General features: G+C 43.3%; 2 protein-coding genes across 3 annotated transcripts in view; both read left to right on the top strand.

Moving 5' to 3' along the window:
• The window catches only part of LOC126538992 (uncharacterized), a 104,760-nt gene that overhangs the window by 58,439 nt on the left and 20,881 nt on the right, over positions 1–25,440 (top strand). The gene's annotated exons all lie outside the window — the stretch shown is intronic.
• LOC129386887 (uncharacterized) lies at positions 798–24,560 on the top strand. Of its 2 annotated transcripts, XM_055075253.2 has the most exons (10): positions 798–952; positions 2,324–2,454; positions 4,061–4,700; positions 12,187–12,317; positions 13,350–13,989; positions 17,426–17,485; positions 18,591–18,659; positions 19,667–19,735; positions 21,252–21,380; positions 23,599–24,560. In XM_055075253.2, exons 2-9 carry the CDS (start codon positions 2,336–2,338, stop codon positions 21,372–21,374), a joined length of 1,851 nt encoding a protein of 616 aa, XP_054931228.1. In that variant the 5' UTR covers positions 798–952; positions 2,324–2,335; the 3' UTR covers positions 21,375–21,380; positions 23,599–24,560. The 2 variants fall into 2 exon arrangements, with proteins under 2 accessions (XP_054931228.1, XP_054931229.1); XM_055075254.1 differs by lacking the exon at positions 798–952 and having other exon boundaries at positions 2,449–2,512.

The raw sequence follows: 25,440 nt of genomic DNA, 5'->3' as shown, positions 1-25,440 counted from the left end.
ATCAAAGAGAACGCCCCCGCTCTCAGTTGAACCGTCATTGACATTGGAGGCATGTGACAATGGAAATTTCTGCGCGAGCTCGAAGACAGACAGCCGATAACATGCTTCCCAATTCAAGCAAGTATAAACAATTTGTTTTGCTTTATTCACCCAAGGGACACGGGAAACCAACTACGTCTCAGGTGTATGACGCATAAAAATAGGAAAAGACGGCTATAATATTCCTTAAATATTTTCAATACACACAACCTAAAAAAAATGTGCTGCACGTAACGTATAATGTGGCCTACATTCTCCTTAAATGTCAAATTGCTGCCGTTATTAGGGCATCAGATAAATTTTCTTAGCATTCAATATATCGCCTTGAGAAAGGCAGCAAATGACGGTTTTCCAGTTTTTGTTTATTAAGTAACAGTTAACTTATTCCTGTACCTCGTCCGGACCATTCCTGTACATAAACCCACATTTCTTCGCAATATGAGCTCTGAATTTCGTTCCCTCACGACACAGTGAAAACACGCACATCAGATTTAAAAAGGAAAGCAACAGACGCGGTCCATCTGATTGCAGTTATGGTCGCAGGCAACTGAAACGCTGCTTTCAAGCATGTTCAAGCGCGGCCGTGCCGTTCAGAAGGCGATGGTGGCGCCATTTAAAAAGTGCCTCAGCGCGGAGCCCTTCTTGGATCCACTATCCTAATCTACTACACCCTAGCTCCATAAACACCTTGCCTCGTCCTTGCGATCACAGAGTTTGATACAATAACTTTATTGCAGGAGATTCTATGCGTACGACCACTATAGTGTGACGTCATGTTAGCTTTGTTTAATTTTACAGTTAATAATTTTATGTGACTTTGTCTAGTCAAAACATAGCCAAAGCAAGTTACTTTTGTGGCCTATAAATGGTGGCACCCTAATCCGAAACACTGTAGTCCGAAGTGAAGTCTGCAGTAAGTAGTTGTTTATTTTCCGTTTTGGAAATAGGAACGAAGCAAATTTCTGCAGACCGCACTCTGTTCAGCTTTGTCTGCTGATTTCTGAACGTTGACTAGAGTGTCTGGTCGTGGAAGTGTTGTTGCCGCTTGTACAACCCGACGCATCGTCGTGTAGACAGCCGGGTTGCGATAACCGGCAGTTCTAGAAAAGTTGCACAGAGTTTTACGAGCTGCCTTCCGTGCGCACAAGAAAGGCCGCGTGGAGAGCGCAGTCGGCCGGCAGCCTGTGCGCACGGTAGCAGCTCAAGAGGTTGGCAAGTTTCTTTGATTAGAAGAAATCAAACGACGAGACTAGGGTGGAAGTTTAAGCTGAGCCCGCAATCGCGTTAGGTTGCTGAACTGTTTGTTCAACAGTTATCCGTCGGTCAGCAAGCGCTGGAATTCCCCCCACTTGCGCGTCAATTTGTGATGGACCATCCAGTGATGGTCGGCCTGTCCGTTCTTCGTCCAGTCTTATTCGACCGCATTGAAATCGCCTGCGCCGGCCATTTCACGACGGGGTCATAACCCGAGGAATTGTCACTACACTGCCACCAGCTTGGCATGAACCTCGTTGGCGTTGTGTTCCTTTGCGTGCAGGAGACGGGTCACTGTTTCTGCTTAAGCCAACTATCCCGATGGACGCTGACATTTAGATCTGTTTTGATGTCCTAGAGGTTTTCCACGGTACTACATAGAACCTAATTTCTGTACTCCACTAAAACTTGGAAAACGTGCGCTCTTTTTGAAGGCTATTGTGTACGCCTGCTCCAAATTTATGATAGTTATGATAGGAATTTTATAAACGCCCTTCGAGTTTCCGAGTGGCTTCACCGCAATACAGCTGTGTAATCTGGTGAAAGATAGAATGTGCGCAGTATTAATGTAAACAATATATCATTAATTCGTCTACTTTGACTGTGCCTCCAGGCCATCAAAGGGGCAACGGCGACACTAAAGCTTGAACCCAGATTGGTCCGTAGGTTGGAGGCTCGCCGAGCTCTCCGCGTGCTTGGAGTGCTATCGAAGAGGTAGTTTCGCTTATCGCTATCATCACACAGTGCCACGGCTTGTCTACTGCCTTGACCTGAAGCTAGCATTAACATATAACCGTACATGTAGGTGCTTTCACGTTCATATTGCTCTTGGCAGGAAGATGCCATACATACATATTTGAAGGAAGAAATGCGATGATAAGGAAATAAGCACATTGTTACACGAAACTATACATTGCAAGATATATTAGGTTTAGGACTGTGGTAGTGGTAGATAAAGCCCACACATTTTGCCTATGGACACAGTTATTCCAAGAAATAAATAAATAAACTTCATGTTTTTTTTTTGTAGGACCCTCTAAACATGGATGGAAAAGAACTATCTGAGCCAGCAGCCTTACTGCCAAAAGTCGTCTGCGTAACCACATTGGCAGACAGCATTGAAACTTCAGGAGACGCAGCCACCATGGGTAGTGACCCAAGGTGAGGCCTCCTGAGTCCATCAAAATGGGGTCGTTGGGAATGCCCATGTATGCTTCCAGTAAGGCAAATTACATCTCTCGGTGGCTAATAGTGTTCTGTGGCTGAGCATGAGATTGCGAATTAGATTCCCGATAGCTATATGCTAAGCGGTTGTTTACCAGTTCAACCTTCTGCGGTCAATTTTCTGAAACATTCAGCCTCTGCAGGTTTATTCAAGCTTATAGAGACTGCACAGTTTTCTTTGAATCATTTGAACTGTAATACAATGCAGTTCAACATTGCATTGCCAGTTTTTACATGCAGATTTAATAAGAAGACAAATGTGCAAACATGTATTATACATTCGACCAGGTTGCTTTCTCGGCGAACAGTGTGCATAGCACTATATTGTACTGGCAGCCACCAAAATACATAGCTGCTTGGATATTGAACATAAGTGCATTCTAAATAGTACTTGTAAGTATCAGTGCTTTGTTATCAGCCATTCTTTCACTGTGTTCCACTGCTTTAATGAGCAAGAAGGTACAATTAGCGAAAGTGTGCGTTTTTCTTGCCTTAGCTATTTGGCTTTAAAAAAGAAAACATGGAAACAGCAGTTAAAAATGAAGATGTCTTTTTTTTTTTTGCTTCAATTAACCAGCATTTTCAGTCATTAGAGTTTCAAATAAAGAAAGCAGGAAGGCTTGGCCTGAGGCCAGGTTTCTCCAGTTGGTTACTCTTTGTTTTAGTGTAACAGTAAGGAAGTTATCAGCAGTGATAAGAACTGGGATCACGCTGTGAATAATTAGAGGCACATAACTGATTGATTGATTACTGCATTATTTTTGTGTTAGCACCTTTGTGCAATATTAACTGTATTCCCTGCTTCTTTTTTTGTACAACTCATGCAACATATTTCAAATATCTTGCTATATGTCCTCTGCACATTGCCATGCTCCGTTATGCTCAGATGTTACTTTTGAGTGGTCATTGTTGACAAGTAAACCACTGAAGTAGGTAAGTTGCGGTCTAGCTTGACTTTGGCTTTCTTCACCTCTGGTCACAGTTGTAATGGCACTACCACAGCTCAAATGCAAGACTCCACTCTGTTATGTCGCTGCTGTAGTTAGTCTGCTACAGCTTTGTGGCTTGTTCTTCATAGTAGAGACTTTTAGCTTGTACGCTATTCCGGTAAACGGGAGCGGTTTGGGCGGATTACCGGAAGGTCGGGGCGTAAACGTGAGCGGTGAAGCCGCCTGGTGTTGTAGAGCTCAACCAGACAAACGCATAGCTAAAACTGCAGTAACTCACCATATCCTGCTTCGCCACTCGTGCAAATTTTTGGCAGCGGCGTAATTGTGAACACGATTACGCCACTGTCGAAAAGTTACGCCAGCAGCTAAGCAGAATATAGTAATTAGCACTGTGTTTGTGTGGTTGAGCTTTGCGCCACCAGCTGGCGCCAGCAATCTGGCCGCTCACGTTGACGCCCCCGCTAAACCGGAAAACCGCCCACGCTTGCCCGAATACCGGACACGCTAAAAGTCTCTAGTGTCTATACCGGCACGATGCAACAACTTCTGAGGCATACTTATACTTCTGTCTTCTTTTTACCCACAATGTGCAGTATCTTCGATGGCGCTATACGAGCTCCACTGAAAAAGCCTAACGGGAGCGTCAGCCGGTGCTATGAGTGTAGTGTGTGTGGGCGGCGTTTTGTGAACAGGAAGGCTGCTAAAAATCACCTTGTCTTGCACACGGATGAGATGAAATACACCTGCACCGTCTGCAACTTAAAGTTCGCCCAAAGGCCCGCTCTCTTCAAACACCAACGCGTCCACACCGGTGAGATGCCGTATACATGCCAAGTCTGCCCGTCCAAATTCTGCCATAAGGCATCTCTTGACAGACACAAGCAGTTACATGCTAGTGGAGTTGACCTGTTCCCCTGCGACGAGTGCGGGAAGACCTTCAAGCACAAGGGTAACCTACAGCAGCACCTGAAGTGGCACAAAATGGAGAAGCCATACAAGTGCCAACTGTGCCCGGCCGCCTTCGCATTGAAGTTGCGTCTGGATAGCCACATGCTCAAGCATACGCGTGACAGATCATACAGCTGCCCTTTGTGCCAGAAATGCTTTGCCTCACGGAATTGCCTCACAATGCACATGCGCTGGCTTCATGACAGAGTAGAGACGGCTGCAGTGAATGGGAACACCAGGGCTGAGATCACGTCGCCAAGCAGCCCTTCGTCTACACTGCCATCGGTAAGTGAAATGCAGTGTGGGATTGTAAAGTTATACTTCTGTAATCTTCACGCTAGAATTTAAATTGATGGAACACCAAAGAGAAACACTAAATTAGTTTGGATCGATAAAGTGTTCTTGAAGAATGTTATTTTTGCAGAAGAGAAAGAAAGTCACAGTTTTACCCAAAAGGCGAAGCATCGATTGCAATAGCAAATTAGTGATCAGCTAATTAGTGATCAACCTTTTCATCGGGCGAGAAGGTAAAGGCACGGCGAGCCTTTCCTCCTCTCTGACTTGTACGATCTGACGTGGTGCTGCCTGAAAGTACTACTGTCGCATGCTGTAGAATGATTTGGAGATGTTTTAGCTCGCACTTGATGAAATTTACGCAGTGTTTATTCATACAAGGTCATCGGGAAACCAGTGTGTAGCCTCTCAGGGCATCAGTAACTACAATTTGCAGAAAATATATCTCTTGGGGGCGCGAACATGTGACACGCATCATCAGCCATGGTGCGTGTACGTTTTGTGAAATATTTTGGGTGTATTAGTTCTAATTCAACGAAGAGAACCGGCGTCTGTGTATTGCCAGGAAATGGAAAATCTGCCCAATATCTGAACACTTGGCATAGCAACTAAAACATAAGGGCGCACGCTCATGTAGGCCAACTAAGGCAGTCCCAAAGCATCCAAGCACCAGGCGCTATCAAATATTTGTGATGAGCCGGCATTGTTCGCATGAATTTCAAGTCTAGTAGACTTAAAATCACTATGATATGTTTACGCCAGCCTCCTGTGTGAGGCCGATGGCGCTGCTCAACACAGTGATCAGTGTGGTTGGTGAACCAGCATGATACATAACCTTTGTGCTTTGGCATTGTCTTTTTTGCACTGTAAAGCCGTAATATCCGAGAGGGATCGCATAAAAAGAATGCGACGGCTATTTATGAGGACAAAAATTCCGTAATATTAGGCTCAGTGCGTCATAGGAAACGGGACAAACAAGACCGGAAAACAAAATGCGGTTGTCATCCTCTTTCTTGAAAAAAAAAAAGAGAGAGAGAGAAAACGTGCAAATGCAGCAATAAGACCTCGTGTGGTCATGCCACACAATGTTTATAGATCTATAAATGTTGCTGTTGCATGCTCGGTCCATGAGCTATATAGAGCAAATATATCTGTAATCCAGCATCTACTACTGCTTCGGATGCTCGCGCAGTTCATAAACAGTCGCTTCGCTTGACAAGTGTGACTCGCACTGACCTTACTAACCACTATTACTAACCAAAACCTATTAACCACTAAAACCAACTAACCACTATTACTAACCAAAACTATTTGAATCATAGGTGGAAACAACGTCCTCTGAACCAAGTAGCCACGCAATGTAATCTACAGCTAACAGTTTGAACGCTTCTCAAAGTATAACAGCACAACTTCTACCGTAGGAGAACAGTGCCCACGCTGTTACGATCATTGCGTATGTTTTGTTGCTCTTAAACAGCAGCTTAGAACTAAAGTAGAATACTGATATCAGGTCAGATTAGTGAATGGAATTTTCAGAAATACACAATTCCTCTCTGAGAATGATTGTAAGCTCAAACACATGCGTACTCATCACGTTGCGTTTTCCGTCCACCTCAACGCCAGCAGAAAGTCCGTCCACACAGACTTAAACCACTTCAGTACGTCTCACAGAGCCGTTTTCTATTTAGAAGACGTCACGTCACACTAAACAGACCGCACAAGTGTGAAAACAAACACCAAAAACCAGCGCCGAGCGTATGCCTGATGTACAAGACATCAGCATGCTCGCCCAAGCCAGCATGCCGACTGCCCATAGATGGCGGCACTGCATATACAATATGGTGGCGCCCAGGAAAAAAAACTGTCTATATTAAGTAAGGATAGTAGTTTTATCGGCCATATAAATTTGTAAACATAGGTATATTAACTAAATTAACAAGCATGGTGTCACGCGTGCACAAATAAGTATAAACACTTCTCACTTAATGACCACAGAAACTCTCTGTCAAAATGCTGGAGTGAGGAAGCGTGGCAGTACCAGCGAGCGAACTAACCTTCGTGCTGTGTATCGTATCAATGCAAACTAAGCCGCGAAAACACAGCGCACAGGCAGATTCTGTCTCCATTGCAAATGGCTTTCAGGATACAGCGACCCAGGCCGCCCTGAGTAAAACATGTCCCCCTCCTCCAGAGCCTTGCACACGACGGAAGACGGTGCACTTCCTTCCTGCTTTCCTCGCTGTCGCGCGCGAGATTGAGCCGTGATCATCTGCTCACCCTCGCACATTCAGCATGCGACGCTTGGACTTTATTCGGAACCTCATGGCAACAGCAGAAATGCATCAGGATTGTCCATATACAGTCTACGCTTGTTACAGCAGACATGCGCACAGACTTTTGGATTTAACGGACCATATTTCAGCATTAGTTTGTTCTACCTATTTTATTAATGCAACGAAGTTTGCTTTTAACGGACTGCTCTACAATGGACTATCGGCTACAGGGGACGAAATCAGTGGCAATTTTTTTCATAATCAGTTCTATAAAATGGACTTTGGCCATGTTGGCACAGGCTGACAACTGACTTGCGAGGGTAACCTGATGATCAGGACTCAATATCGCATGCGCAAGGGAGGAAGGCGAAGCGAAAACACGCAGTCTTCTTTTGTGAGCGAGGAGGGGGGGGGGGGGGTTCGGCGAGAGATACTCCGCAGACTGCTGCTTATGGCGCGGCTGCCTTGTCTTGAAAATGATCTGCGATGGACAAATTGCACGCCTGCGTGAGCCTCATCTTCAAAACGATCTGTGATGGTGACAAAGTTCGCCCAGTGCTGGTAGTTTTGTATGCTCTGTGCTTTGGGCATTTAGTTCACGTTGAGGCGAGAGACAGCACGAAGGTCAATTCGTTCCCTGCTGCTGCCGCGCATATCTTGCTTAATTTGCTATCTCAATCGGTGCTTCTCCTTTCGGGTGTAAGTGTGACTTTTTTTTTTTTTTTTTACTTTGGACGTTCGTCACTCACTCTTTGCAATAAAGTTGTTAGACATCACGACGAAAGCTTCGGAAGTGAGGCATTTCGGATATCATGGACTTCAGGTAAAACGAACATATTTTGTTGGATTATCAGGGTGTGTAATAACGAGAGTCGACTAATATCTGTTGCAATAAAATGAAGGTGCTACATTCTTTGAATTTCTGGCTGAATTCAAAACCAGGGTCAGTACGTTAACGTGAAGTCATAGGTTTCAAGGTATCTTTTGTTTTGTTTTTTTTTTACTCGGGGCTTTGATACTCCTAAATGTTCTTGAAACTTCCCAAATTCAGTCCTTGGCTGTTTTATCGTGCAAATAATTCCATTTTAGCTATGAAAAATTGTACTAGTTTTAAGCAAATGCTGTCAGAATACATGATGTCACGTGGAGCTGTGCTGCTGCCAGCTTTCTTTCTTTCTTTTCTGACTTGTCAAGTGTCCTCTCGCAGTAAGAGTCAATTTTTATGGTATTGTAGAAGGGTAATTCAGTAAGGAATTCCAGAGAAGAATTCCAAATTCCAATAGAGAGGAATTCCAGATCAAGCTACAGAACAGGTATTCGGCTTTAACTCAGGAAGAGGACCTTAGTGTTGAAGCAATGAACGACAATCTTGTGGGCATCATTAAGGAGTGTGCAATAGAAGTCGGTGGTAACTCCGTTAGGATACCGGTAAGCTATCGCAGGAGACGAAAGATCTGATCAAGAAACGCCAATGTATGAAAGCCTCTAACCCTACAGCTAGAATAGAACTGGCAGAACTTTCGAAGTTAATCAACATGCGTAAGACAGCTGACATAAGGAAGTATAATATGGATAGAATTGAACATGCTCTCAGGAACGGAGGAAGCCTAAAAGCAGTGAAGAAGAAACTAGGAATTGGCAAGAATCAGATGTATGCGTTAAGAGACAAAGCCGGCAATATCATTACTAATATGGATGAGATAGTTCAAGTGGCTGAGGAGTTCTATAGAGATTTATACAGTACCAGTGGCACCCACGATGATAATGGAAGAGAGAATACTCTAGAGGAATTCGAAATCCCACAGGTAACGCCGGAAGAAGTAAGGAAAGCCTTGGGAGCTATGCAAAGGGGGAAGGCAGCTGGGGAGGATCAGGTAACAGCAGATTTGTTGAAGGATGGTGGGCAGATTGTCCTAGAAAAACAGGCGCAACGAGCTATGGAAAGAAGAATGATGGGTGTAACGTTAAGGGATAAGAAAAGGGCAGATTGGGTGAGGGAACAAACGCGACTAAATGACATCTTAGTTGAAATCAACAAAACGAAATGGGCATGGGCAGGACATGTAATGAGGAGGGAAGATAACCGATGGTCATTAAGGGTTACGGACTGGATTCCAAGGGAAGGGAAGCGTAGCAGGGGGCAGCAGAAAGTTAGGTGGGCAGATGAGATTAAGAAGTTTGCAGGGACGACATGGCCACAATTAGTACATGACCGGGGTTGTTGGAGAAGTATGGGAGAGGCCTTTGCCCTGAAGTGGGCGTAACCAGGGTGATGATGATGATGATGAATTCAGTAAGACCCACCCTTCTGCTTTGCCTCTCCAGGTCAGTGAGCATGCACAGCTGAAATAACTTTTCTCTTTAGTCATTCTCAGGTAACTCATTCTGAGGGAAGATAACTAAGTTTTAAGAAACGTTGTACTGTGGGAATCGATGTCATGTGAGATATTTAGAGAGCAGCTGGCTATCCAACATTGTTCGGAGCTCATTAAAGAATTAGCAGACATGTTAAGTAAGCATTTGTGTGTGCGACAGCCAGTGGTGTAGCCAGTTTCTTGTAGGGAGGGGGAGGAGGTTTGCACACACTTGACTGGGGACAGATGGGGATGGAAGGAAGGGGCGACTGTACTTTGCATAAAAGGTTGAATTACAAAGTAGCAAAATTTTGACATAATGAAGCAAAATTATGTCAAACCTCTTTGCTGCCCATCCGTGCAACTCGGTTGCCTGAGAGTCCTTTTCCTCAGTGCCTTCCTTCGCCTTCCTAGAGCTACTCTGTGGCAGCTGTAAAGAGTGGACATGTTCACTTCCTGCTCTCCTTGGTGTGCGGGTATCAATGCCATCAGTGCTTGACAAAGTGCTTGCTTGTGTCTAAGAATCCACCAGGAATTCTCATCTTCTACAGCATCTACGATTGGCTAGGACCGGTGACGAACACGTAAGCGGTAGCCTCCCCTCGTCCTCCTTCCGGCCCCTTCTCACAACTCGCTTCTCTGAGAGCATGCATCCTTTCCCTCGCCTGCCTGTAACGAACGAGCTAACGAAGCGAGGCAACAGTGTGCCCCTCCTTCTTCCCACCCCTCCCCGCCACTCGGTTATGCGAGAGCTGAAGCGCAACAATTCCTTACTCCCTGCCTGTTCCTTTTCCTAACTCATTTGCCTGAGAGCATGCACGCTTTCCGTGACACAGTTCCTCGCTTTGTCTTGCCTAAGTCCAAGCTCTATCGTACCTTCGACCTATCACAAAAACAGCCGAAAGAGCCAAAGAAAGCTATTCGCTTTCTAGCTCCTTACAGCTCAAAATATGCAGTGTAGAGCACCACGATGTTCAGACACAAGAGGTTGAACTCCGGTTGTTTCGTGATGCATCCTTCAAGCTGCACACCAGTCACGGGATCGCCCAACTTGCAACAGCAGAGGTATTCTGTCTCGCTGAAGTTGATGAGCATTATGCCTGAAACAGCACCAAAGAGACGCTCAAATATTTCAGCTCAAGCTGCACTCAATCACTACTGTATTCAAACATTTCTAAGCAAAGTAAAATTGTATAGCCAACATTATCCTCCACAAAGCTGCTGAAAGTGGCTTTTGCGGAAAGCATTGTTAATTGAAAGTGGTGAGTAATGTTCCATTCACATGGGGCACTTTCGATTGCGCTCGGTCGAGTCTGATCAAGATTGAATTCCTCAATATAAATTTCCTCCCATCTGCAGCTCGCACAAAGGTGACACAATGATGATCAAGAAACTTGATCTTGATTCCAGCTCAATGTGATCTGCATGAAACTGTGCATGCATAACAGGCATATTTGCAGCCACTATGCGACGTCATAGACTTTTTAGAATTTTAAAATTTCACCGGCATCGCCAGAGTGTTGCGCAAGTTATGCCAAGCAGCAGTAGACATTGCAAAATGTATGAGAAAAGGAAGTTAAGCCCGTGCAGCAAACTCTTGCTTTGTCGCGTTCATTCCAAGTTCCTCGAAGTGGCAGTTTTTTTTTTTTACGCAAACAATGTGGTTAATATGTAAAAACTCGAGTACATACCAGTCGATGCTGGTGCTGCTGCGGCAGTCACTCGCCAAAATTGGAACCTCTTTGTCTGATGGCAGTTGCGATGCCTCAACCTGCAGCCCGCCGTTGTACAAAGCAACACTTTTCCGCAAAAGCTCAGAGGATCATTTCGCATTCTGTTGGACTAGGGTTGCTGAAATGTAGCCCCGCTTCCCTGGTGAGGTCCTCATTACAGGGTTCTGCGCAACAACATCCATCGTGGCGAGCACTTTTTTCTTTTCCCTCTACTAATAGGGGAGGTAGAGTGAGTACAGGACAGTTACACACACCGGTGATGTATTATGGCACCCTGTGATTCGCTGAGGGCAGTGAAAACCATGATGACATGGCTACAACAGCATCGCCAAAGCGAGAGAAGTTGAGGAAGAGAACTGCGGTTGTTATTTGCGAATGTCTATACTAGTAAGTTGTGTTTTCGCACCCAACAAAAACTGTCCACATTCTTCAATATTCGGGGTTCATTCAAACTCAACTTAGTGTTTCTCTTTAGTGTTCCTTTAAGTGCATGAACACTTATAGTCTAATGGCAAAGAGACCAAAAGTGGTAAAAAAAAATATATGGAGCCTCTTATTACAGCATCCTTCAGAGTCCAGGTGTTGTTTATGAATGTATAATCCTCTCATTGAGTCAAGAGCATGCTTCTGTGTTTAGGACTTTGCCAGGATATGAGCATTTATGATGGCAGACACTCTAGTTTTATCCCTGAAAGCAATGTAGCTGGTGCTCATTGGATATAATTACGTAGCTCTAGGAATCTATAGCAGGGTGTTTTATATTTCTGTCACAATGCAATATTGCCACCTCATGTGGTGTTCTGTTCCTATGGAACAGTTATAGCTGTCATTATATATCGATTTCCTTTCTTCTATACACTATGCCTGCTGCTTTCCCCTTAGTAATATCAGTCGGTGCCTTCATATTTCATGTGGCTCATGGCTGGAAAGTACCATGTGCACTTCATTAGGTGAAATAAATGCACATGGGACAGAATATTATTGTGATACAAAATTTCATGTTGAAAATAATATGAGAGGCTTTAGACCTTGGGAAGTAAAGGTCATGCTATGTCACATATTTTGGTCACACCTTTTTGCAAAAGAAAAAAAAAAGGATGTGTATGTTGTTTTGTAGGGCCCCCTAGACATGGAAGGAAAAGAACCATCTGACTCAGCATCCCTGCCACCAAGAATCATTGTCATAAACCTACAAACAAGCAGCACTGAAACTTCAAAGGATGCAGCCATTATGGATAGCGACCCAGGGTGAGCACTGTCAGGTCTACACAAACGGGATCAAAGGGGTTGTTCATGTGTGCTTGGAGTAAGAAAATCTTTACCCGACTTGGTGGCTGAGTTGCTATGGTAATCTGCTGATTAGTACAAGGTCGCAGGTTTGATTCCCGGCTGTGGAAGAGGAAGAACAACAACACATATATTCGTAAAACACTCATTACCGTTGTGACTAATATTCAAAGAATGCCAGTCAGTGGTAAATAATATTACTAAAGAAATCCTTGAAAAAATGTGTGACTAATGAGCGGTTTCTGACTTACTGCTCTGGGTACTGGCACGTCAAAACATGGCTAACCATGTGTGGGAAAAGTGGTACTAAAATGGTACCAAATGGTGTTGGAACAACGACGACTGTTAGTGTTGGTGATGAAGATACTGATTTGGCTGTGAATAATTACAGCTTCATAACCAGTCACCCTATCAAGAACTCATGCTGCTTTAGAAATCAAGTAGTGTGCTTATGGCTCCACAACCTGTTTTAGACCCTTCCAACGTGACCAGTAGAGTTTCCTTGGTCCTCTCTTGCCCAAGTCTTCCTTCTTGCTGTGTTCTTCTCGTCTTAGCAAGTACTTTTGTGCAATTATGAGAATAATGCCATTCATAGGGTTTCGTTTTCTTTTTTATATCTTGTTCTCTTTTGGTGACTAGTGCAACACACTTCCAACATCTTGCCGTACATTTTCAGCACATTGCCTCGCTTAGTCAGGTTGTGATGCACAGTGGCTTTGTCGCTGCCATATTTTGGATCAGTAACTCACTAATCTAGTGTATTTCTGTTCTAGCTCTACTTTGCTTTCTCCATGTCTGATATGAGAGAGAGAGAGATAAAATAAGAGGTGAAAGGCAGAGGGGCTAACAGAGATAGCCTGTGCAGTTGGCTCTCTCTATAGCTCTCTATAGCTTCCTCCTTTTCTTTGTAATGTCTCTCTCAAGTTTGTACCTGCGCTGAGCAACAACAGCCTGAGTAAGTTTGTGCCTCTTTTCTCGTTCTTTAATGCGCAGAGTATCTGCTGGCATTGTAGGAACCCCAGTGAAGAAGCCCCGCAGGAGTGTCGGCACGAGCCACGAGTGTAGTGAGTGCGGGCAGCGCTTTACTAGGAGGGAGTCTCTGAAATATCACCTGGTCTTGCACACGGGCGAGAAGAAGTACGCCTGCCCCATCTGTGGCCGGAAGTTTGCCTTGAGGGCCAGTGTCGTCAGGCACCAGCACGTTCACACGAGTGAGATGCGGCATGCATGCCCACAGTGCCCGTCCAAATTTCGTAAGAAGAGGTCGCTCGAGACGCACCTGCGGTTACACGTGAACGGAGTGAATTTGTGTCACTGCTCCGAGTGCGGCAAGTCCTTCAAGCAGATGAAGACCTTGCAGTGGCACCTCAAGTGGCACAACAGAACAAAGCCGTACACATGCCACCTGTGCCCAGCTGCTTTCATGGACAACAGTGCTCTGGCCAGGCATGCGATGGTGCACACAGGTGAAAGACCACACACCTGTCCTGTGTGCCAGAAACGCTTTGCCTTGAAGAACAACCTCAAATCACACATGCGCCTGATACACGGTGGAGTTGAGGCCACTGTGGTGAGTGCTGACAGCGGGGTGGAAATTACGATACCAAGGAGCCCTCTGAACACGCTGCCTCCTGTAAGTGAAGTGCAATACAGAATTGCACGATATTAGTTACAATTCTTCAGGCTATAAGCTAAATAATAGGGGAATTGTGACCTAGTTTTTCAGATTGGCAAAATTCAAGTCTTGTTCGCACAGCCATAACCTGGAAGTTTGAAAAATTGGGTACCATGGCAGCAGAACGTGGGTTCTCATGGCCCAAACTTCAGGCTATCAGATGATTGGTGGTAAAAAATCTGCGGATCCCACACATATTTGTGAATCAATGATAAGCAAAGTTTTCTTTGATGTTTATTCAAACGTGATCGCTTCACTTCTCTGTTGCAGTTCAATGCTCCTCCCTCAGTGCACATCTGAAACCATATTGATGACAATGACATTCAGCTTTCAAAACATGGTGCACATGGGTATGTTAATGGTTTAAAGGAGCATGGACACCACATTCTCCAGTGATTATTTTTTACTCTTTGGTAATACACAGCATCTAGGGGACCGTAATAGTGTCCAGCATATGTATGACTGTGTCCCCAGTAATTTAACATAAAGCGATGGTTTCCATCGCACAATTCTGATTTCAAAATTCCTGCCCGTAGGGGTGAATAACTCTTTTGAGTGAGATGAATCGCAAGTACCTGACATCACAGAGTTCACGTGAACCGTCAAAGTGCTGACTACAAACTTGCACATAATCTGCTCAATTTTACACATGTGCCCATTTTCGTAAACGCCAGAGCTAGGTGGGAGACGCGTGCTTACGTCTCCCGGTCATGTTTCGGCAAACAAATGCCATCAGTGCCTTTAACGTCACACTATTTTGCCCTCAACAATGACATTTTCACGATCGCTATCATGTCAAGTCCGGAGAAGGGAGCCACGTTTCATTTATAGACTTTAAGATATAAGTAAATTTATTTTTAGCTGTCTGCTGTCAGTCATGCTTCATTAATGCTTTCCTTGTAAGCATGCAAGCCTTATGCTGTCATCAATTTAGCCTTTAAATTTGGTGTCTACAATTTGGTGTCTACACGCGCGATGTCATCGCGCGGACACAGCTAAAAAGCTTCCCAAAGCTGTCACCGAGCATTTCAACCAACCAGGTCATAACTTTGATGAACTTAAACTCTACATCTTACAGTCAAATTTCTGTTCTGAACGAGAAAGAAAATACAGAGAATCATACCTTATCCATAAGTTCAAGACATTGCAACCAATAGGCATAAACCTTTCAAAGGGAGTTTTAGAATCTATTCGCTATGCTAAACTTCAAGCTATAGGCAAGAACTCTTAGTTTTATTTGTTGGCGTATCCCCCCCCTTTTTTTTTCTTTTTTTTCTCCCCTTTCCTTCTCCCCCCCCCCTTTTTTTTGTCAGTCGTCGTGTCAGACGGCTTTGACACGCTGGCTAACGCGCGTGTGTTGACAGACCGGGGTGGGGGGCCTGGCTTTAACCTTGTACACAGCGTTTTTTACTCTCAATTCGACACGCTAACACATTTTCCCTCGTTTCCGCATCCTCCCGCCTCACGCCCTCTCCCCTTTGGAGAGGCCCCACCTATATATACTGTGGCGAGGAAAGCATATGTCGCCTTGAAGAAGACAAGTCCACTTGTCGAAACGTTGGCTCCTGCATTCACCTTGTACACGTTTTGCTCATCGTCTTGAATTCCCATCTCTCGCATTCCCCGTCTTTTCTCTGGACTTATTGGGAGTGACATTCGTGCACTTCTGGTATTTTGGGCCAGGGCCGCGGGTGGGGTCTGAGAGGCTTAAATGCAAGTATACATTCATTGTCTTCATAGTAACGTGCAAGAGTGAATTTGCCTCTGCACTACTAAATTTACATGATTGCTGCATTGAAATGCTGCGTAAGATGCAGGAGTATTACGGGATGGTGACATATAAATGGGATCATAATAGACAGGAGTCAATGGCGTGTAAAGAGGTACCGCAAGGATGCAACAGTGAGGAATGTATCAGCAGGGTTCTACTGTGTAACTTTTGTTACTCGAACTAAATCACAGTAAGCATTAGACACATCCCAGTGTTTAAAACTAAGTGCTAAGGCCCTAGCAGAGGGTAATACACCAGCATTTAAATCAGACTTACTTTACTAAGCAGAGCTTCAGGAAGTCTTTTTCTTTGTATTATTAAACAGTTCATTCATTCATTTATTCATTCATTCATTCAGTCATTCTTCACTTTTCTGTAGCCAACTTCACTTTTTGTCTCCTGTTCTGCTTGTCTGCAGGCACCTACACAGGGGTGTACATCCATTTTGAAGGATTGGTTGACAACTTACGCATACTAAGTGGCACTTGCTTCATTGCACATACCCAGTAACCCTAGCAGTTGTCTGTTGTGGCATATATAGAACAGCATTTATCTAGGGACACATGCCAAGTGGTTCAAGTTGTATAGTTATTTAGACTGCCGTGAGCACCTGTAAAGTGGGCAGAAGAGGCAAAGAAGCCTTCACCTTAATAAGCTGAGCAAGGAGCATGCCAAGGATGCTGTGGCTAGGAGTTTAAGCTTTTGTCTATGTGCTTCAAAGAAAATGTGGTAGTTCCATTACATCTCCACAGTGGGAGCATTTTATGGGCCACAAAAGCATAAAATGGGACAGGTTCCAATATTTATGTCTTTACTGAATCACATCGGTATGTCTAACTGAAATTACACAGAGTATGAGGCACTATTTGAGTGTGCAAGTGTGCATGTTCTTCAAGGTATGTAACTGCACTGAAAAATTAAAAAAAAATTTTTTTTTAGGTCATGAGCATTGATATCAAGGTACAGCTGAGTAGGCCTCCAACTATGCTGCCTTCTATAAGGGAAGCACAATTTTATGTTTCGATTCCTCACACACAAAGCTAAGTTAAAAGGCAATAATGACCACATTGCGATAACAACGGCATTGGTAGATCAGCGTCATTTGGCCACCTCTCCCATTCTCTCGCTGTGGTCTGAAGTGATTTGCATTAGTATGTTTAATTGAAGTTGGATTGGCGTGGGCCTCTTCTTCATAGGTCGGCACATTCACTCACAAGTACACCGATTCATGCTCAGTCTACGGTCAAACAGGAGTGAGTGCCAGGGAACATCAGTACGAAGGATAGTCAGTGACGGTGATGTTGCTTGGACTTCGGTATGAGCAAGAGGGACTGTTGGCGAATGAGTGTATGTGTGTATGTATGTGAGTGAGTGCCCGTGAGCGGGAGCTGACATGAGTGTGAGCTTTAGTGAGTGTCGGTGCACATGAGAAGGAACGTGAGTCAGTGCCAACAGGCGTGAGTGCCCATGAATACGAGTGAGTAGGTAGCCCACAAAAATACTGGTGAGTGAATATTCACGTGGTCTCCCAGCCTGTGCTCTTTCTTGATTGCTTGTTTGCAGGTGAAAGTCAATTGTTCATTCTCAGCTCAGCTCAGGAATTAAAAAAAAATAACTTTTCAGGTCGTGTCAAGCATTGACATCAAGGTGGAGCCAAGTAGCCCTCCGAGCACGCCACCTCCTGTAAGTGAAGTGCAAATTTTCGTTGGGATTCTCCTCATTCCAAGCCAATGTACATAGGGCAATTGCAGCCTCCTGTTTTAGGTTATCATTAATCGAGTCGTGCTCACACAGTAAAACTTGAAAGTTTAAAAAATATGATACAAGAAAATATGAGATACAAAAACACCATGTGGGTTTCTGCAGTCTATTTTTGTGTGTGCATGTCATTCAAGGAAAATGTGTCGGTCCCTGCACAGCTGTATATTGAGGAATAGTAGCATAAAACAAGGTGGCTTCTAACAGTCTAAGTCTTATTGAGAGGAAGCTTTAGTTTAATGCCAACTCCAATGCTGCCTATTCAGATACATGCAAAATGCAGAAATGTGTTCCTGAGATAACCCCTTGAGCGATCTGAATGAAATTTGTTGCATTTTAGAGATGAAGTTGTGTTCTAGCAACTTTAGCAAGTGAAATTTTTATTTAGGGCCTGATTTTTTTTTACAAAGATTACTGCAAATTGTTAACTTTTTAAAATGTAGTTTACATTGAGTTTACAAATTCATAGTTCTGCACCAAAAAACACATCACAGTTCTGTAAGCAGCATATGTAAGAGTACCTATAAGAGCACCTAAAGTGGACAAATTTCGCGTATGAATTTATAAGCTTATGTGGATTTCTTACAGGGTTTACTAGGGTGTCACATTATTATTTCACAAATTCACAAATTAGTACTTTATTTCACAGGGGTGTGTAATATCAATTTTGTCTGTTTTATACTAATAGGTGCAGTTTACAGAATTGTGATGTTGTTTTTTATTGCTGGCTTACAGAGTTGTAAACTTGATAGTCTTGTTCGAAACTTTACAATTTTCAACAATTGTTCAAATATTGATGGCATAAATCGAAATTCGTTATATTTCAGCTTCTTTTAATGTTTGTTTTTTTAACCTCAAATTTTGTGAAGTGGTTGCTGAGAAAAAGATTTATCCTTTCACATGTATTTAAATAGGAGCCCCGTAACTAAATCTCCCTTTTAATTGGGGTTTCTTTTCTGAGTTCATGGGTGAATGTGTATGGATAAAAGCAAATAGTTTTGTTCGCAGCTCAGCTCAAAAACCTTTTCAGGTTGTGACAAGTGTTGACATCAAGGAGGAGATTGTGCTACCACATAGCCCTCCACCTTCGCTGCTTCCTGTAAGTGAAGTGTAATGTGGAATTACAAAATTTTTTTGTTCTTGTTTTTCACACACTGATCTAAATTAAAGGGCAGCTACACTGTCTTGTTTCAGGTTAGATTTATTTTAGTCATTCTCACACAGCATAACTTGTAAATTTGAAAAATCCGGTAAGAACTGCTCTTAGCTGTAATTGAGTTGGGAAATTTAATTGTAACTGATGTTTAGGCTATTTGTGTCTGTATGGTTCAATGAAAACGCGTTGGTTGGGCACACCTTCCTAGTGTAAAAATAACAGCAAGAAACGAAACAGCTAACAGTTAACGGGCTGAACTGGTTCAAACCACTATGGTTAACTGAAATTGAGTAATCGAATAAAGTGTGGGGCTCTTGTGTGTATGCATTTGTATGTTGTTCTAAGTAAGAAGCCTGTTCCTAAAGTTAAAACGAAGACGATTTCTTAAACTACACTTGAGCATCTCTAATGCCATCTGCAAGGCTGTCTACCCTTTACTTCAACTTTTCAAAACTCTTGCCCCACTTTTTCCTTACTCTAACGCAGGAGTAAACATGATGGCTCCTAGTGCATTTCTTCAGCTTTAAGATGAGTAACCTGATGAGTGAAGCTTTTGTTGATGTTTACTAAAATGCCATCACTTCTACTTTGCTTTTATGTTGTAGTTCAATGCTCCTCGCACAGTGCACACTTGAACCCATATTGATGATAATGATGTTCAGCTTTCAAAACATGGCACATATGGGTAGGTTGTGCGCATGGTTAATGACATAAGAAAACTAGATTTTAGCTTTTTCTTTTGAATGTAACAAACCACATCAAGTTCGGTAGACTGGTCGCTGACAAAAATGATTTCTCTTTTTCCGTGTATTTAAATAGGTGCCTCCGAGTTAAAGCTCGCACTTAATTGAGGGTTCTTTTCTGAGTTTGTGGGTGCGGCTGTGTTGATCAAAGTAAATAGTATGTTTGCAACTTGGCTCAGAAGATTAAAAAAAAAAAAACCTTTTCAGATTGTGACGAGTGTTGACGTCAAGGAGGAGATAGTGCTACCGCATAGCCCTCCATCTTCGCTGCTTCCCGTAAGTAAGGCGTAATGTGGAATTACGCAATTTCACATCTTGATTCTTCACACTGCAATCTAATTAAAATGGCAATTGCAACCTCCTGTTTGAGGTTAGAATTATTCTAGTCATTCTCAGACAACATAACTTGCAAGTTAGAAAAAGCTGGTACACAGGAAGTGTGAGCTTCATTGCCGTTGCATAATTTCTGATGTATGATCTGAGAAAAATACCATGCTAAGGATGCTGTGATTTGGAGCTATTGCTTCTTTTATGTTATTGCGGTTCAATGTTTCATGGTTTCGGCGCAGCTCCATAGTAGAAAAGATAGCAACATGAAACAAAATTGCTTTTAATAGTTAAGTCTAAACTAGTTCAAATCATTATGCTAAAGGTCCAACTGCAATAAAATTTTGGACTATGCAAAAATTTATAGTTTGACATAAAGTTAATGCAGAACAGCCTTTTCACTTGCAGGAATACATATTTCTTTATATTGAAACTGAGCAATAAATACCGCCATTAGCACTTGCCTCAGTATTTCTCAGTATTTCTCAGTATTATGCCTTGGTATTTCTCAGTATTCTTCTGCTCACCTGCTGACATGTGTATAATCTGCTTCAGAGTCTGGATGTTTGCAACTCTGCATGATCAGTGTGTTCAATGGGGCTGGTTGGTTCATCTTTAGAATAAAAACAGGAACAGCGCAACACAGGATGAGTGAGTGTCCTGTGCTCTCTACTCGCTCGTCCTGTGTTGCGCTGTTCGTGTTTTTATTCTGCATGATCAGAAGAGCTCATTTGTAAGTAGGTGGCTATGTAAGTAGGTGACTAAGTAAGTAGGTGGCTAAGCCGTGGTTCTAACTTATTCAGCTTTCATAGGTTCCACAGCACAGCTATAGATATATTCTGGAGAGATTCTGCACATTAGAAGACACATGTCGACGTCCTCAGTGTAAAAACAGTTTAGTTGCGCAGCTCCTAAGGTGTGGTCTTGTTGACATGCTGTAGCTTTGCAAACATTTTGTTCTTCTACGTTTTAAGCATGCTGAACACACAGGGCTTGATGCAAGTCTAAATCGTAAACAGTATTTTAACTTTAGCCGGTTGGTACTTATTTTTGCAAACACAGTGCTTAAGAACGGGACAAGGGAGATGACAGACAGGAGAGTTGTGTCTGTGGGTCGTGTTTCTCCTCTCCCTTGTCCCGTTCTTATGTGCTGTTTCTTTGCAAAAACCCGAATCGCAAAAGTGGTGTTATAGTGCAATAAATGCACATTAAAATCCACTCTATTACAAATAATTCAACTAGTTCACTTATTTTCAGTTCGAATGCTTCATTTAATGTGGATAACGCTGACTCCACTGTACTTGTTGACTGTTTCTTTTAGAATTGAGATCATATCTGGTATATAGATGTATATGCAATGATGCACTAAAAGTGCTCGTCGCTGCACCACATCAAATTTTTTCCTCCGCCAGGACCTGTGCTAAATGGTTGTATGGCTGTTCTGCCACTACATGCTGTTTTGTAGGGACCTCTAGACATGGATGGAAAGGAACTATCTCAGCTAGCAGCCCAGCTGTCAAGCACCACCTTCATGACTCCACAGACCAGCAGTACAAACTTCGAGAGACACAGCCATCATGGAGACTGATGCAGGGTGAGTCCACCAAAGCAGGGTCAGAGCGAACGTTCGTTCCAGTAAAGCAGGCCAGTGTTTGTTTCAGTGCAGAAAGTTTTATTCCAAGTACTGATGTTCCTTCATGCAAGCCCATTGTTTACCAATTCCAATTTGTGCTTGAAATTATTTAGATCATACAGTTTCCTCATGTTAACTCAAGCTTTTATGCAACACACAGTTTTGTAGGAACTATTTGATGTTAAATGAAAAAATTGGCAAAATTTATTTACATTTTTTTCCAGTACAGGTGTACACACTCAGTTGCATACTAACAAACAGACGACCTTTACAAATGTAAAACAAGGTATAATTTGGTTTCACTGTGGCAGAGTTGATGGTGATGTTTTGTTGTAGCACCTGTTGAAGTACATAGCTGCCTGAATATTGAATAGCAAGCTTACGCACAAAACTAGGCACCTTAGGCAGCAGCATCACTATAGCGCATGGTGCAGTAGCATCTGTGCTCCCATTTTTCCATGCTTTAAGCGAAGTTTTTTTCCTGTTTTGCTGGGCTTGGCACGTTGATGTATCACTGAGTGAACTGGGCTGTTCCCAGAGACATGTAATTCAAGGTGGTAACTTGGTGAGCTGAACCTGATACCAGTGATGGATACGTATTCTTGCAAGGGTTTGAAGTTTATTTCCTTCTCCATGAAAAAATAGTAGTCACCGAAGCAAAAGACTGTAGCCTGACAAAGCCTTGGCACTTTGTCATGCTGCACATTGTGGTTTAAAAAAATAAGACATCGTTAGAAATTTTACTTGTGTGCTTGGGACAAAACTGGTTTCTTCCTGATTCTGCGTAGCATGTTGTGCTAACGCTGTGTTGTAAAGAAAGTGGCGATTTAGCGGTAAATTCGAGACAAATGTGTTAGGCATTATGTCGCACCTTTTTGAGGTCCCGCTTTCATTATTTAAACTGCGTTCACCACGTTGCAAAGTGTTGTTCAGGAGCTCACTCAACACGTGACCTCCCTCTTCAAGGAACGGTGGTTCAAAGCAGACCACCGTGCAGTTGCGCTATACTTATATGTATATATTTGGCAGTATTTGGTGGTGCAATGGGCAGTGCAATGCACACATAATGCGGAGGTTGTCGGTTTGGCTCCCGCCAGCGGCAAGTAATCTCATCTACTGTAATTTCTCTTTCCTTCATTATTTTCTACATTTCAATCTCAGCCAAGCTTTTCAAGTCTGCCTACAGGTAGCATTCATCGGCTTAGTGCATGAAGAAACCAGCGATAGAAATATATTTATAACAGCAATGAATGAAATCAAAACAGAAAAGCAATTACTGTTCAGAGCATGATCAGCATGTGTGAGAACAAGTTGTTATGGTGAAAATTTGCTGATGATGACATTAATTGCATGGAGTGTGTAGATAGCTTGGAAACCATAGGGAATATTTTGTTACCGTGTCGCAATATCCATCTAGAGATCAATGAGAATAACAGTAAAAGTAACGAGCTTGGTGGCATCAGCCATCACCCCGTTTCAAAGGTGACGCTTATAATATTGCTGCATTATCTTCGTCGTGTCGAAATCCTCCATCGGCGCTCCCAACGAACCAGAACTTACTTGATGTTCACGTCGACGGTGTCCCTTTGACGGCATTAATAGATACTGGAGCCCAGGTGTCCATAATGAGTTGTAACCTCCGTCGTTGACTGAGGAAGGTTCTCACACCTGCTACTACACGAGCCATAGGTGTGGCCGATGGCAGCACTGTTGACGTCACTGGAATGTTATGTACGAAATCGCCCCAGTTGGTACCAGTGCTTTATCTGACTTGAATTCCACTGACGTTGTGCGTGTCGCACACCTCAAACCATATTACTCTCCTGTTATCACCAATATTTAGACGCACCGAGCAGGAACTTCTGCCGCCAGGGATAATGATACGTGCATATTGCGTGTTTCTTGTGGACGATGCATACGGGCACCTCAACGAAGATGACAAACGCTCTCTGGCTGTCAAGCTGTTGGCTGAACTGGCCAGCGCTGCAGTTATATATGTAAATATACTTTGTAAATAGTCTCCAGTTCTTAATCCTTTGTTCGTGTAACAATATCCATGCATCTATTCATCTGTAAGTAACAATGTGTGTAACTTCATTCTCTTGGCTGTAGTGTCCCTCTAATATTGCTCCTCAGTGCTGTGGCAGCTGAGTCTGACATTTCTTTTTTCAATATGCAGAATCCCTGGCAGTACCATTTCAACTCCAGCTACGCAGGTTAACAAAGGCATCAGCGTGAACGAATCCCACAAGTGCAATGTGTGCAGGCATTGTGTCACGCACATGTGTGACGAGGAAGACGCTAGCCCCATTTGTGAGCAGACGCTTACCCCAGAGCACTCGCTCACGGCCCAACAACTCGCGCAATCTGATGGCAAGGAGCGGTTCACCTCTCATGCACAATAGCACTCACATGGACTAGAGCCTGTTCGTGTGCAAAGAGTTACAAGTCATATGCTGATGCATATCAGCAGGCGAGAGGCTGCACAAGTGCAACATGTAGTCTGCATTTCATGCATAAGGCAATGTTAAATCACCATCTCCACACTCACATGCTCGAGAAGCCATACAAGTCTGAGCTGTGTCCATCTGCTTTCTGTCACAAGAGGTCACTGGACAGTCACAAGCAGCTGCATGCATGTGGAGTGGACCTATGCCACTGCCACGAGTATGGCAAGACTTTTGCGGAGAGGGAAGCCTTGGAGCAGCACCTGCAGTAGAATGCAACCTTAAAGCCTCACATATATTACCTTTGTTTGGCTGAGTTGATAGAGAGCACTGTCTGAATGTGCACATGCGTACACACACGGGCAAGAAACCATACAAGTGCTCCATTTGTGAAAAGGCCTTTGCCTTGTCCTGTGACCTTGTGAACTACAGGTGTCATGTGCACAATGGAGTGAAGTTCAGAATGATGGGTGTTGGCCACAGTCCAATGCTTTCACCACCAAGAAGCTGTTCCAGCATATGTCACCTCCTGCACGTGTAAAAACTGAAGATCTTGAATACCTCTCGGGGATGGACGATCTGATTACAGGTAATGTGCAGTTGTGATTAGCTGCCACTGTCTGCTTGGCTTTATTAAACAGTGCAAATGTCTACCAGAATATGTACAGTATTGAACAAAATGATATATTTCGCATTTTGGCTCGTCTGATATAAACTGCACAGAAATTTGGTGCTGTGTTATGCCAGATCACTAGCCTCAAACAATGGCTTCCTGAACACTCAATGAAATGTTATGTTATTTGCATCGCATAGCCTAGTCATCGTGCACACAACCTGCATGTTCCAAGAATATGTTGCAAGGAAGCTTTTTATATTAGTTCAAACAGTATGTGAAAATATGTGCACACTGGGGAGAGAAATTTTGATAGCTGGAGAGGTTAGCTGAGCAAAAGGCTTCGCAAGCTACTGCAGGTTTACTATATCACAACGAACCAAACACAGAGAGAGAAAAAATTCACACTCTTGCACTCCCACACCAGCTTGGAAGTGTGGGCCAAAGTGAGTAAGCACCATGATATCAACATAGTGAAAAGTACAGCTTTATGACCATCAATAAACAAATTAATATCCAGCTCTGTCCCTTTAGCTGCAGCAATGCAGGTCCTGTCCAACATTATTTAAAAAAGTTAAAACAGCTGCTAATAGCTATTAAAACTCTGGTAATAAATATTTCGCAAGAAACCAAAAAATCTTATCACTTTCACTATTGTATTTTTGTAGCACTGAAGTGGTAACATGTGAGGTCATGGTTAATTAAACCAAGTTCAAAGTAAACTGTCTTTTTTTTTCTGTGTGTGTGTGTGTGTGTGTGTGTGTGTGTGTGTGTGTGTGTGTGTGTGTGTGTGTGTGTGTGTGTGTGTGTGTGTGTGTGTGTGTGTGTGTGTGTGTGTGTGTGTGTGTGTGTGTGTGTGTGTGTGTGTGTGTGTGTGTGTGTGTGTGTGTGTGTGTGTGTGTGTGTGTGTGTGTGTGTGTGTGTGTGTGTGTGTGTGTGTGTGTGTGTGTGTGTGTGTGTG

This window comes from Dermacentor andersoni, chromosome 11, assembly GCF_023375885.2.
Source record: "Dermacentor andersoni chromosome 11, qqDerAnde1_hic_scaffold, whole genome shotgun sequence".
Taxonomy (NCBI): domain Eukaryota; kingdom Metazoa; phylum Arthropoda; class Arachnida; order Ixodida; family Ixodidae; genus Dermacentor; species Dermacentor andersoni.
Note: the sequence above shows the minus strand (reverse complement) of the source record. Positions and strands in the feature narration are given on the sequence as shown.

Excerpts from the sequence above, each read along its gene's own strand:
- LOC129386887 (XM_055075253.2), top strand. The coding sequence starts at position 2,336 with ATGGATGGAAAAGAACTATCTGAGCCAGCAGCCTTACTGCCAAAAGTC. Across the intron at positions 4,701-12,186 it reads CTTCGTCTACACTGCCATCG|GGCCCCCTAGACATGGAAGG; the intron begins GTAAGTGAAATG and ends GTTGTTTTGTAG. Across the intron at positions 13,990-17,425 it reads CTCTGAACACGCTGCCTCCT|GTCGTGTCAAGCATTGACAT; the intron begins GTAAGTGAAGTG and ends ATAACTTTTCAG.